The 13,907-nt window shown below is 40.9% G+C and overlaps 1 protein-coding gene across 1 annotated transcript in view; it reads right to left on the bottom strand.

The window, feature by feature from the left end:
• LOC107116122 (dynein heavy chain 11, axonemal-like) overlaps positions 1-13,907 on the bottom strand; it is a gene marked incomplete at its 5' end in the record, with an annotated part of 122,608 nt that overhangs the window by 55,385 nt on the left and 53,316 nt on the right. The window contains 2 exons of the mRNA XM_015417993.1: positions 4,126-4,290; positions 5,748-5,952. Of these exons, the coding sequence (XP_015273479.1) occupies positions 4,126-4,290; positions 5,748-5,952 (370 nt within the window). The remainder of the gene's footprint in view (positions 1-4,125; positions 4,291-5,747; positions 5,953-13,907) is intronic.

The raw sequence follows: 13,907 nt of genomic DNA, 5'->3' as shown, positions 1-13,907 counted from the left end.
GTTTCCGTGGTCATGTGGCCGGCATGACTAAACACCAAGGCGCATGGAACGCTGTTACCTTCCCACCGAAGCGGTACCTATTTATCTACTTGCCATTTCTTGCTTTCGAACTGCTAGGTTGGCAGGAGCTGGAACTAGAGACGGGAGCTCACTCCATCATGCGGCACCCGGGTCTCGAACTGCTGAACTACTGACCTTCCACAGCCTGCAGTTCAGCGTCTTAACCACTTGAGCCACCGCATTAGTTATCTGTTTATTAAATTATGTACTATTTGTCAAGGAGTTCAAGGAGATGATAGTAATTGTTTAACAAGCAATCACTGGTAGTGAATAAGAAAATAATTTTATTTATATTAAGTAGACACTGGCAGTGCTATAGAGTAAAAATGGAAGGAATAGTTTGTATATCATTCGAAAATTGTATGATATTTGTGTTATGAACATGTGATGTGGAAAACAATAAAATATACTATATAAAAAGAGGGAAAACAGGATACTTTTACAAGGAGAAACATTGCTTCCAGTTTGTACTAGGGAACAGGAGAACTGCTGAGATGAAAGCCTTAGCACACAAGGACAGTCAGTTGAAAAACCCAGAATAGCAGCAACAGATGCAACAAGAAAACCTAGCAAGCAACCAAGATTTTTGCATATGGTCTTCTTTAAAGTTATTGCTTCCCCAAGGATGTCAGAGTGAGAACAGCAGTCAAAAGCCACAGTTCAAAATTTGGGTTTCTTGCTAATACCAATAAATAAAAGTTTTCTTCATTTTAGTGTTCTCTCTAGTACTCTAGTTAACTCCAACTTTATTATTATAGGCTTTGGCCTGGCAACCAATTGTTTTATTAATTATTTCATTGTTTGTTCTGTGATCGTTGTATATTGTCCAGTACTAGGTTTAGAATTGCCAGGGTGAGAAATTAGAGAAACAGCAGCCAGTCTGAGTCGATGCGAGGTGGAATTTGTGTGCATGTGTGTGAGGGCTTTTAAAAATGTCCTTTGGTTTTAGAGATGTGGGGTAGTCCTTGAAAACAGTTCAAAAGTTTCAGTTAGTGCAAAATGCAGCCACGACTAAAAGAGCTCCATTGACTTTGATACAGTTCTCAGCACAATTGACAATGCTTTATACCCAGTTGAGCTGGCACCAAAGTTATGACTGGCAGGGTAATCCTAAAGAGAGTTACACCCTTCTAAAGCCCATTGATTTCAATGGACTTCGAAGAGTGTAACTCTGCTTAGGATGGCACTGGAAGTCATAGCTGTTCCCCTATAATACTTGCTCATTGATTAAATCCTCTGAAAACAATGATTTCCATGTACCTCCACTATCAGAGGTGATATGGGTGGCGACTAAGAGGATGGCTTTCTCTCTGGTGGTATTTTATCTGTGGAATGCCTTCCCTTCCTCACAAGATTTGCCTGGTGCCTAGTTTGGTCAGTTTTTGGCAACCAGTGAAAACATTTCTGTTCTCTCCTTTTTAAAAGATTGTTTTCCTTTTCACTTCTGCACTTGCTTCTTCATTATTATTTTTGCTGGATTAATTTTTAAAAGTGCTAGATTTATGGTTGTCAGTATCTGCTTGTCATTATTGCCGGTTTCATTGTTTATTACTGAATGTGTTTATGTATTTAATACAAGCAGCCTTGGGAGTATTCCTAGACTAAGTGCAGGTTGGAAACTGTTTAAGTAAATAGTTTTAATGATATTGTGCTTCCCCAACAAAAATATAATCCCACTTGTATATAATGGCTACAACAAAACAAAACTCCAACTACTTTCCTGACAAAGTAAAAAAATGAATCTTGATAGAGACAAGAAATCATGAAAAATAAGTTTGGAAGCGCCAGAGTTTTCAGTTCTGAGGTAGGCAAATCCTCTTCCTTATTTCAGAACATAGGGATGGATTGATTCTAGTGGAAGAGATCAGGAAAGGTCTTGGTGGAAGCAGATTCCCCCCCACCTTTCTCTTCCCAAGCAGCTTGCTGTTTGTCCTGAAATTCCTCTCTGACATTAAAGGGAGCTCACAAATAAAATACAACATTGGATGGGGGAGGGGCTGCAGTGATGATGGGGATTCAAGTAAAAACACCACTGGCTCCCTCTTGCATTCACATTTTGCATTCAGGAGCAAGGGTGTAGACTTTCCAATTTCCCGGGGTGGGGGGGGAGGGCTGGGCCAGAGGCATTGCTATTCTAGGTCCTTAAAAGAACCGAGGCCTAGTGACATCAAAGGGAGGAGCCAGTGACATCACAGGCCATTGTCACTATCTATGGAGGCAAAGCCATGTAGGATTTTGGAAGGGGCTCCCCAGAAATTTAGAGGGGGCTGGGAAACCTTGGGAACCCCCCTAGCCATGAAGAAATGGGGAAAGAGGAAAGGGAATGAAGGAAAATAAAGAAAGGGAAAGAAACAAACAAACAAAATAAAAGAATAGGGGAAGGGAATGGAGGAAAGAAAGAAATGGAAAGAAAGAAAGGGGGGAAAGAAAGGAAAAGAAAGGGGGAAAGTGAATGAAGGAAAGGAAGGGAAAGGGTGGGAAAAGGGGAAAGAAGGGAAAGAAAAAATGAAAAGAAAGGAAAAGAAAGAAATGGAGAGGAAGAAATGGAAAGAAAAGAAAACAAGGGCAGAAAGAAATAGAAAGAAAGAAAGGGGGAAAGGGAAAGAAATGGAAAAAGGGAGAAAGAAATAGAAAATGGAAAGAGGGAAAGAAATGGAAAAAGGGAGAAAGAAATAGAAAATGGAAAGAAAAAGGGAAAGAAAGAAAAAAAGAAAATAGATAGGGAGAGAGGAAGGAAGGGGTGGAAATAAGAAGAAAAAGGAAAGAGAGATCCCCTCTACTGGCAGGAAGCCATTACATTGCTCAGTTTGGCTTCCCCCCTTCTAAGGGAGGGGGAGAGAGCCAACAGGAGGGCTGAAATGGCTCCCTGCTCTTTAAAGCCAGCAGCCTCGTGAATCCACCTGTCAGCTGCTGGCTTTAAGGGCGGGCAGCCATTTCAGGGCTCCCTTTCGCTCCCTCCCCTGGGGGAACAAGTAGGGGGGGAAGCAAAGGAGAGCCCTGCAAAGATTTCCTGCCCTTTAAAGCCAGCAGCCGGTGCGTGGACCTGCCAGCTGCTGGCTTTAAAGGGCAGGCTGCCTTTTCTCTTTTGCTTCTAAACAGGGGGACACAAGGAGTGCCCTGCAAGGGTTTCTGCCCTTTAAAGCCAGCAGTCGGCGAGTGGACCCACCAGCTGCTGGCTTTAAATGGCAGGCTGCCTTTTCAGAGTTCCCTTTCGCTTCCCCCTGCTTCTAAATGGGGGGCAGAAAGGAGAGCCCTGCAAGGGTTTCCTGCCCTTTAAAGCCAGCGGGTGGACCCATTGGCTGCTGTCTTTAAAGGGCAGGCTGCCTTTTCAGACCTCCCTTTTGCTTCCCCCCACTTCTAAATGGGGGGAAGCAAGGAGAGCCCTGCAAGGGTTTTCTACCCTTTAAATCCAGCAGCTGGTGGGCTGCCTTTTCAGAGCTCTCTTTTGCCCGGGGAGGCTCAGTCCCCCCTGAAAAAAATTTTTGGGCCCCCCAGCCCCCCATGTAGTCTATGCCTATGTTTGGGAGGGGGAGGAAAACAATCTTCCTGATTCCTCAGAATCACTTCAGCCCCCCTGCCCCCATTCTGTGAGAGGTTTTGTTCACAAGTCTCCCTTGATCCTCAGAGAGCATTTATGGTGCAAAAGACAAGCTGCTTGAGGAAAGGGAAGACACTGAAAAATCTGCTCTTTCTGTAAGCTCTTCTGGTGAATCCAACCAGATTTTCAACATATTCACACTTGAAGATGATGGGGGAGATTATCTTAATTGAATACAGGGAAAGAAAACAAGAGGTTTTCCAATTTGTAGGTTACTTAATCCTCACCCCCGCTGCAAACATCAGGGGGGGAATCTTAAAAAGAAGTAAGCAAAATTATTAGTGTATATTTTAGTTCAGTATGAAATTGTTCTGACTAAACGACTTTAGACTGACATGTGGGAAAGTTAAAGTCTCTTTCTCCTTTCTGTACTTATGATTCATACAACTATTCTCCCATGCACATTATCTGGAAAGCTCAAGATAGTTTGCAAATCAACAAAAACTGAACATGGAAGTTGCAACTACCCTGAGCTCTATCTCTGTAGCTGTTGACTTTGTTGACTCCAGTTTCTCCACCAGCTCAGTGTCTCCCAAGAAATTGCCCTCTGCGGCTGAAAGACGAAATAGCAGATCATCCTCCAGGTGCTTCAGCTGAATCTTGAATTCATTCTGTTGCTTTGTCAAAAGAGACTGGAAAACATAATGGAAATGTTTCAGTTGAAACATGGATTATCAATAGGAAGTGAATAAAGAACTGTTCAGACACAACATTTTTGTAGCACCTGTCAAACCAACTGTCCACTTTGATTCCAGAACTACCTGAGGCTTCCCAGAAAACTGCCATTTCCCTCATCAATGAGTTGTCCAGTTTAACAAATCAACAAATCAACACTGCCCACCATGCAGTATCCTGCTCCTCAAAGGCCCTCAGTATCTACCACTGAAACTGAATACATATCAGCTGCACAAGGTTGTCAAGAAATACAGTGGCTATGCCAGCTACTGACAGATCTAGGTATGGATGTACCACAATCCATACAAATTCATGAAGACAACTAAAGCTGCATTCAGCTGTCTAAACAAGAAGATGCAAACATGTGTACCAAACATATGGACATAAAGTATCACCTAGTGAGAAAATTGCAAAGAGAAGAAATTATCAAGCTGACCTACTGTCCAACAGAAGAAGTTATTGCAGATGTTCTCACTAAGCCACTCCCTAGAATTCGCTTTGAAACTCTAAGAAAGAAGATGAATCTTGTACTGAAGTCATGAGACACTGAGGGGGGTTGTTGGAAGTGAAGGATTTTGTGCTGTCTCTTAGCGTCAGACTTCAGAGGGGGACTATAACAGAGTCAGAGACATAGATAGGCTAGGACACTAATCATCCTTTCCTTCTACTGTTCTGATGCTATCCCTTTGATGTGTAGATTACTACTCTCGGGGAATCTTCCTTCATTCCAATCTGACACCTTCTCTCCATACTGTGCTACTCTTCTCCGTCTTGGCACCATGAGGGAAGGACATGCTTCCTGCATCTCTATCTATCCTAGGTAGTTAGACAAGATTAGAATACTATCTCTACTCTATCTTGTCTAGAATGGAGTTCCTTACAATAAAGGACTCATATTAGTTTTGCAAAGATAAAGATGCTCTATGTGTAACTTTATTTCATGTCAGCATATACAAACCAGATAGACTCTGCTGCGTTATGTGCCTTGAGCACTCTGCTAACCAAATAATCCTTCAGAAACAATGCCAAGAAGACCAAAGTTTGAGTCCAGTGGCACCTTTAAGACCAACAAACTTTTATTTTCAAGAGTCAACTCTCCTTTCATTCCCTTCACTTCCTTATACTCCCCATATCTTGTCCATATCTAAGCTGCTACTGGACTTGAATCTAGCACAGCTACCCTCTGAAACTTTCTTGCCTCTTCCATCTGGATGCAGACCTCCAAGATCCTGAAAATACTGCACCAAATGACAGGGGACAAAGTGGGAAGTGGAATCAAAGAAAATCATCCTCCCCATCACTGGTGGAAGTGCCTTCCATCAGAGGAAGACAACCTTTGGATCCAACACAATGTACTTGTGATGTGGAGCATACTGAAACTGATGAGGCACAACTAATGAACACGTGGGTTTACCTTAACTTTCTCCAAATCAGGACGTTCAATATTAACAGCCTCAGCCAGCAGCTGGTCCTCCAGCCCATCCTCTGTGACTGTGAAATTAATGAGAGTGGTCTGAGCTTGCAGTTCTGGTTTGTAGTGGGGATTAGCCAGCTTAGTGTGAAGGATGAGACGGAAATTCTTGTTGAATTCACATTCTTTGTCTTCAATCTTGATATACCTGAGCTCAATTCAAATAAATAATATTAAATAAGATATTAAAAAAAATAATTTATCCCATCCCCTCAAACTCAGACCTTCAATTTCTGGCTAATTCTGTATTCATCTAAATTAAAACCTGTATATGCACATGTCAGCATCCTACCCTCCAAATGCCTTTCTCAACAAGAACCATCTCTTAGCAAACTAGATTGGCTTGGGAACAACACAGACTGAAGCACTGATGTGACTTGACTTCCAGCATGAAACCAGTGAAGTTAAATATTTTGGCTCTCCCAGCCTGTATAATAGCACACCCAGATATAACTAAAATTATCAGTGGGACAGCTGTGGGAATATACTCTCGCCGTTTTGGTCATCCTTCCCAGACCAAGCTTAAGCCAGTTCTGTGACTCGCAGCAGAAGCAAGCTGTACACAGTGATAATTGCTTGATGTCTATGATGTCATCAAGAAATCAACCACTTCTTTCTCCAGAGCAATTATTTAACTTTTAAAAAAACCCTGGTCAGGTATCATTTGTCTAAAATAAACTTAACTGAAAACAAGCAACAATTTACAAAAGGGTGGACAGTAAAGAAAAGAGCAAAACAGGGTAGCAGTACTAAAATTAGAAAAGTACTGATCTATGAAAAGGTGGAAAAAAGAAGGCTCATCCGTTAGGGGGGGAAAGTACAAAGTCCTCCTCTGTTTGTATACTCCTATCATTACTAGGAGCAGAAATCATGGAAAAGAGTGCCAAATTTGACTGCTAATCCATAAATAATATTTTTCTCTTCAGTTATCTTCTAATTTCAACAAAATTATGTCAAAAATTATCCATGTTCCAAGTTGCCAGCAAAGTTGCAAAATTTAGATGCATTGTACAGTACGGTAAACTTTTGCAGTGAGTACACTATGCTGCTTCATGTTGTAAAGGATAATGGAATATTGGATTCACAGATTAACTACAGAACAAAGAGGGCCATGTTATAACTCATTCTTTTTACTTTATTTACCGAGAAATTTACCTGGGGAACAACCCTGTGCTATTACAATATTAAAATGACTCATTGTAAAAGCATTCTGCAGCGTTTACACTGAAACTATTTTATTGTTGCTCAGTGTACATCAGTAATAAATTATACCACCAATTTCTGTGGTTATCAGCTATGAAAGACAAGCATTGCACAATGATTCAGTGAGTTTTATCACTGAAGCTAGAGTCTTTTTCTTTTAATCACAGTTCTGGGAAAACTAAATATTTGTGCTATTGCTCTCTTATGATTCCGCTATGATGATAGTCAACGGGGTTGGGGAGAAGGACAACAGAATCAATTTGTCAGATTCAGCCAAAGACATTTATGTAGAGGTCAGCACTCAAGATCAAGGTGTAGTAAACCTGGCCTTTTTCTATTACTGTGCAGGTGACATGGTCAGAAAACTTCAGATAAACTGTTATAAGGAGGTACTGCACTTCCACCTACGGAAAAAACTGGAGCTATTTAAAGAAATTGTAGAACCTGACACAGAGACTACTCCATCTTTCTGTGCTATACCTCTGAGGATGCCAGTCACAGCTGCTGGCGAAACATCAGGTTCTACAATGCCAAGACGATGGCCATACAGCCCGTAAAATCTACAATAACTAATGAACTCTGGCTGTGAAAGCCTTTGACAATATATTTAAAGAATCTCTAAAAACATGTTCCTTAGCAGGACAAACCAATGAATATACCTTGCTTCAATCTCTACATTGGCTTCCTATCCAGTCCACTATCTAACACAAACTCTTCTCCTTACCTTCAGATCCCTCCATGATCTTATCTCATTTTTATCTTTCTTTGCATCTTGATAATTTACTACCCATGATATTTGCACCTCTTTAGCTGCCTGGAGATCCCTGGTCTCTTAAACAACAGCACCTATCCTCCCTTACATCTCATGATGTTTTGAACTCCCTCCCAGAAAATGGACTATGTCCCTGCTGCATAACTGACTTGACTAGAGTCACAACAAAAAAGTGGGATGGAAAGGTATAAGAAAGAGTAGCAGTTGAATTCCAGAACTGTCGTCACTATTTTTAGAATGCTGACACATTTATCAAAGCAACCACTTTCTGCTAAGCCTCCTAACAGTTAAAAAAGGACAAAAAGGGAACATCTCAGGACTGCATTTCACAAGAGTACAGTAAAGGTAAAGAAAGGTGGCAGACAGATTTCTGGGCAAGAAAGCAAATACGAACAATATCTTCTTACTTTGGGGGGGGAGTACTTTTCAAAGAGCCTCTAAAAAGCCTTATTTTGAGGCCTGCTGTTTGAAATTAAAAGCTTCCACGTACAACGTGAACTCCAGCTGCTAATGCAGAGGTGCACAGAATGGCAGAGAGGAGTTGTTACTTAGCAATCACAGCAGGAAAACTGTACAAGTTGGTCAAACTAGTGTAGGGGTGGGGAAATTCCAACAGAAAGTTGCACAGCTGGCATGAGGTTCAAGGCAAAAAAAAGCCATTCTGTGTGGCAACTGAGTTAAGCATCTTACTGTTGCATGAAGATACAGAGAACTGTGTCATCACATGTAAATGGAAAGTATGTTTGCAACAAAGGTTAATAACATCAGGTAAACATGTCATCTGACTTTTAAAAAGTACTGTACACCTTGAAGCAGAATTAATATTGTATAAGGTGTTATATATTGCTTGATGGGTCAGGATCAATGCATGCATCTAACTGATGCATGTGAGAAGTCTCTGGCTGCATATCTACATACAGTAAACCAGGTTTGGTGTATGGTTCTTGTAACTGAATTGGGAACCATACATAGTCCTCAGTGAAGGCCAAATTGCATACATTTTGTCATGAGGATGGGAATGCACATGCTTGAATGCTATCCTAGGCAATTACAGCAGTTACTATTCATGCATTAAAACTCAAGTCATGTGCAACAACGTGTTGCGCACAACTGTCTCTGGATCAAAACCTAGGCTTGCTACTACTCTAACATATATTTATTATCAAATGGCAAACTAGGTATGTTGATAATATTGTAATCTGTTCTTTCAGTAACTTCCTTAATATAACAAGATTTCAGCCAAAGAACAGCCTCAACAAACCAGAGGTGGGATGTAATTTTATGAAGTTGCTTCACAGATCATCAGGTTTACTAACATGTAAAGCTAGTAATGCTTTGGAAGGAACACAAGTTGATAAATCTTCCCAGCAATGCATTCTGTCGATTGGTATCATAAAATGTATTTTATTTAAAATTAGGATTGTCTGAAGCTCAGTATATCTAATTATTTGTAATTACCCAGTTGTTGTCAGTATGTGGTCATTTTATGACAGCACTAGCTACAGTGTGGGTCAGGTTCAACTGTATGTCTTTTCAAACACAGAATTAATGTACTATTGATAAAACCATTACTAGTACCAAATTAAAGTCTGAGCTGATGTATTGGTCCGCAGAGTGCTGTCAGACATGAAAGGAGTAATTAGTATTCATTACTTCATACTCTACAACATTCCAATTATTAATGAACTTCAACTGTTGGTCTGCACCATATCTATCATGAGCATCCTTTCAGTCTTTCTTTATTAGAAGGGGGGGGGGACAAACAGTGATACAATAAGTAAAATAAATAAATTAAAAGGCATAAAACGCTGAAAACCCTACGAAGCTAGGTTGCATTTTTGTTTGTTTGTTTTGTTTTTTCTCCTGATCTATAGTCACGGAGCTTAAGTAAGTACAACTACTGAACAACCAATGATGGTCAAATAATGAAAATAACTTTCACATATACTCAGGACACTTAAAATGGATCTTCACTTCCTCAGTTTTTATTTTGTTCTACCCTAATCTGCACTTAATGGGTGCTGATATTACGTTTGTTGGAGTTCCTGATGGCAACTCTTTCCTTAAATAAGCCAGCTTTTCTCCAGCTGAATAACGCACAAATATTGTCAAAGAAGGGGAAGCACTGGATTCCAGGATGAGCCAGGCCAATTCATTAACAGTTGTCAACCTTGATGCCCCAGTAACATCCCAGCCTGTGTTACCAGCCTTTACCAGCTCTTCGTTCAACAGCTTTCAGTCATGGTCCTCTACCTACTTGGTTGCAAGCTCCTTCAGAGCTGCCATTACTTGCTGCTTTTTGTCAGGACCTGCTGCTAGTGTTCATAGGGGCCTGATGCTCCGTGTGACCGCGGCCATCGTTAGACAACAAGGGTGCCATATCTCCAGCATCACCTTGCACACACAGTAAGAGGACTAACAAGATAGTAAGGCAAGGTCACACCATGTTGAAGAGAATTGTTTTAACCACAGGCAAGTTCAGAGATCCTCCTTCCCCATAACAGCTCTCCTTTGCCTTTTTCCACTTCCCCTGGCCTGGCCCGCCTACCTTGCCCCTGCCAGTTAGTCCACCAATGCTCCATGGATTATTGCAGTGCATAGCCTCTAACATTGAGGTTACTACTCTGGCTCCATCTTTTCCTGTCACCAGTCTAGCACATTACTTTCTGTAATGTGCTTGCAGGTCCCAGCATTAAAGGTGGGTCCTGCATGTGAAAAAGCTGAAGACTGTTGCTTTGGTTTTAAGCTATGGTGTACCCTTGAAAATCCTTTGCTCGAAAGCCAGTCAAATCGGACTCTAGGGTTGCGGTGCTCATCTCTGCTTCCAAGCCGAAGAGCCAGCGCTGTCCAAAGACATTTCCGTGGTCATGTGGCTGGCATGACTAAACGCCGAGGCCCATGGAATGCTGTTTCATAAGCTGATGGCATTTCCAGGTCCTTGCACTGTACTGTATTAAGCTATGGTGTACCCTTGAAAATCCTCCATCTAATATTCACCATAAGCTTTTCTGATTCATTCCCTCCTAGCATGCACTATCAGACAATGATGTCAGAATACAGAGTATTATTCACAACAGACATGCAGTTTGGTTGCCTGAGGAGCCCTGAATCATTCCTTTTCCTTTAGTCTGTCACCTACCCACTTATGCAATACTTTCACATCTCCCTGATTCCACATCCCTTTAAATTTTAGGAATTCTCAATGCTGCTTCTTCTCTGGTGCTCTGCCAAGACCTGCCTTCACCTCTACCCTCCTCGCTTTCAACTCAAGACCTTGCTTCCATCTTCAGTGATAATACCAAAATGATTTGCTCTGATGTTCCTACTTTTCTCCCTCATCATTTTTTCCTCTTCCAGTTCTTCCTCTTCCTTTACCTTCTTTAATCATTACCTCCTATTTCATTTGCAGGGCAGAAAGACCACTTCACTTACAGGATAATTTCCCAGGAGGCCCCTGTACTGGAAGGCTGCAGACAGCCAACAGGAGTGCCAAGCCCCATGAACTCTGCCAGTGTCTCAGGGGCCACTTGGTGCAGACATTTCAGTGGCATTGATGATCAGTGTCAGTCTATCAATTGCCTTCTCCTGCACTGCTGTCCATTTGCAGGGGGAGGGAATGGGTGAGCCAAAGCCTGTTGTTGTACCAGAAGGGCTGATCAGCTTGGTTTTCTCGTCTTCCCATGCTCACTTGACCAAGCTATTCTCATCTAAGCCTTTACCATGCACCACTGATGTTAACATAAGAACATAAGAGAAGCCAATGTTGGATCAGGTCAATGGCCCTTCCAGTCCAACACTCTGTCACACAGTGGCCAAAAATACCAGGTGCCATCAGGAGATCCACCTTCTAGTAGCCATTTCCCCACCATTATCCCACCTCACTATTGCTGCTCTTCTACTATAACTGATCCCTTCCCCATTACAGTCAAATATGCCTTTATGCCAAGGCTTGACAAATCCCAGGTGCCAGGTTGCCACGGTGCTTAGAAATTTCACTGTGGTGCCTAGTATTTTTAGCAATGAGTGTTATTGTGTCTCTCAATGAGAAACACAAAGCTTATTTATAATTTCACATCACAATATGTTTTGTCGTATGGCGTAAAAATATATGTGCATGCTTGAGGCTCCAGCAAAGAAGTACTGGGCAAGGATAGAGAAGTTGATGAGTACTGGTCTTGATAGGGAAATTCCTATGACTTCAGAGGTATTCTTGCTTAACTATGCATCTATGATAACAAAAGGGGTATAGCCTATTTGTTTAAATTTAACTATAGCTGCCAGACTTCTTTTTGTTAGATACTAGAAATCAAATCTGGTTCCTAACATTTGATTAAACTCACTCTTCTACAAAAGGACTAGTGTTTACAACAATGTGAAACTATGTGGACATATGTGATTGCTTGCATTCAATCAAGTCTGTAAGTTTCAATAATTATAAACTGAATACATATTGTTGTTTAATAATTAGATGGCTTGGTAACTGTGTTAGAATGTAGGATATTACTTTGCTATGATTCCTTTCCCCCTCTTCATTTATCCTGCTGTTGTAAACTTGTTGTATTATTTTTGAAACTCGATTGTAACTGCACTCATTTGTGCTTGTAAAGCAACTTATTTAAAATGGAATAATTTTAAAAAATACATGTGCATCGATTTCTTGTCACTGCTTGTTTATATGTTAACCATTTAATGGAGGTGGATAAATTTATTTCTTAACCAGCTGCTTTCTATACTGGCTCCAATATTCAATTAAATGGAATCTTTAAAGCAATAATGTAATTATAAGAAACTAGGAATAAGGCTCGTTGTGGAAATAAATACAATGAGCTCTAGAAAGAGGGTCTGGGCGGGTGCTCCAGCCTTGGGCACTCAGCATCAATTTGCTATGGCAACTTCAGCTGGGTATAATGAAACAGAGTCCACCATTTTCTCCAGGGGAACTGATCTCTGCCATCTGAAGAACAGTTGTAATTCTGAGTGATCTCCAGTCCTCACCTGGAGATTGGCAACAGTGGTTCCCCGGGAGGAAATGGCTAGTTTGGAGGGTGGAGTCTATGGCATTGTATTGTCTGAGGTCCCACCCCTCCTCAAACTCCACCTTCTCCAGGCTCCATCCCTCAAGTCTCCAGGAATTTCCAAACCTGGAGTTAGCAACCCTATTTCCTTCCCAGCCAACCATCAACGTACTGTTATCTGCCCCTCTGACTTCAGGTTTCCATCTACTCCCTCCTCCCTGCAGCCTCTACCTAGGAAAAGTACAGTCTTTCTCCACAATGGAGCCCAAAGCAGCTCACATCATTCTCCTCTCCCCCTTTTGATCTGCACAACAACTCTGTGAGGCAGGTTAGGCTAAAAGTCTGTGAGTGGTCTGAAATCATCCAATCAGCTTCCACATCAAGAACGAGGAACTGACAATGTTTTTTAGAGAAAATAAGAAACAAGGAACATCCATAGAAGTGATATGGATACAATGAAAGCATTCTCAAGAGGATTGTTGATACAGGAAGCAGCAAAAATTAATAAGCAAAGAAGACAAAAATATGAGAATCTGAAAGAACGGATAAAGGTACAAGAAAGTATAATGATGATAAAAGCAAATAAGGAGGGAGAGAAAAGAAGACTAATAATGTTGCAACATCAAATGAATTGTTTACTTAAGGAAGAAGTGGCAAAGACACTTTTCTTTGCCAAACAAAACTTTTTTTGAAAATGCAAATAAACCAACAAGATGGCTGGCATATAGGTTACGTCAACAGAAGGAGAGAACTTTTATCAAGGTCCTGAGGAGAGAAGGGAAGGAGATTTGTACAAACGAAGAAATTAAAAGAGCTATGGAAGAATACTATAGAGCTCTTTATGGCAAGACCATAGTGGATATAGAGAAAATACAAAGCTATGTACAGAAGCATAAGTTACAAAGATTTACAGAAGAACAAAGTCAGGATCTTTGAAGAACAGTTAGCTTTAATTTTCAAGGACATATGTAATTTGGCAAAAGAGCAAGGAACTATTCCAGAAACATGGAAAGAAGCTATAATATCATTAATACATAAACAAAATACCGATGAAAAAGAAATGAAAAATTATAGGCCAATATCACTGTTAAATGTGGATTATAAAATATATGC

The sequence above is a fragment of the Gekko japonicus genome, unplaced genomic scaffold, assembly GCF_001447785.1.
Source record: "Gekko japonicus isolate JY-2015 unplaced genomic scaffold, Gekko_japonicus_V1.1 scaffold1165, whole genome shotgun sequence".
Lineage (NCBI taxonomy): Eukaryota > Metazoa > Chordata > Lepidosauria > Squamata > Gekkonidae > Gekko > Gekko japonicus.
The sequence above is the reverse complement of the archived record's forward strand: the minus strand, read 5'-3'. Positions and strand labels throughout refer to the sequence as shown.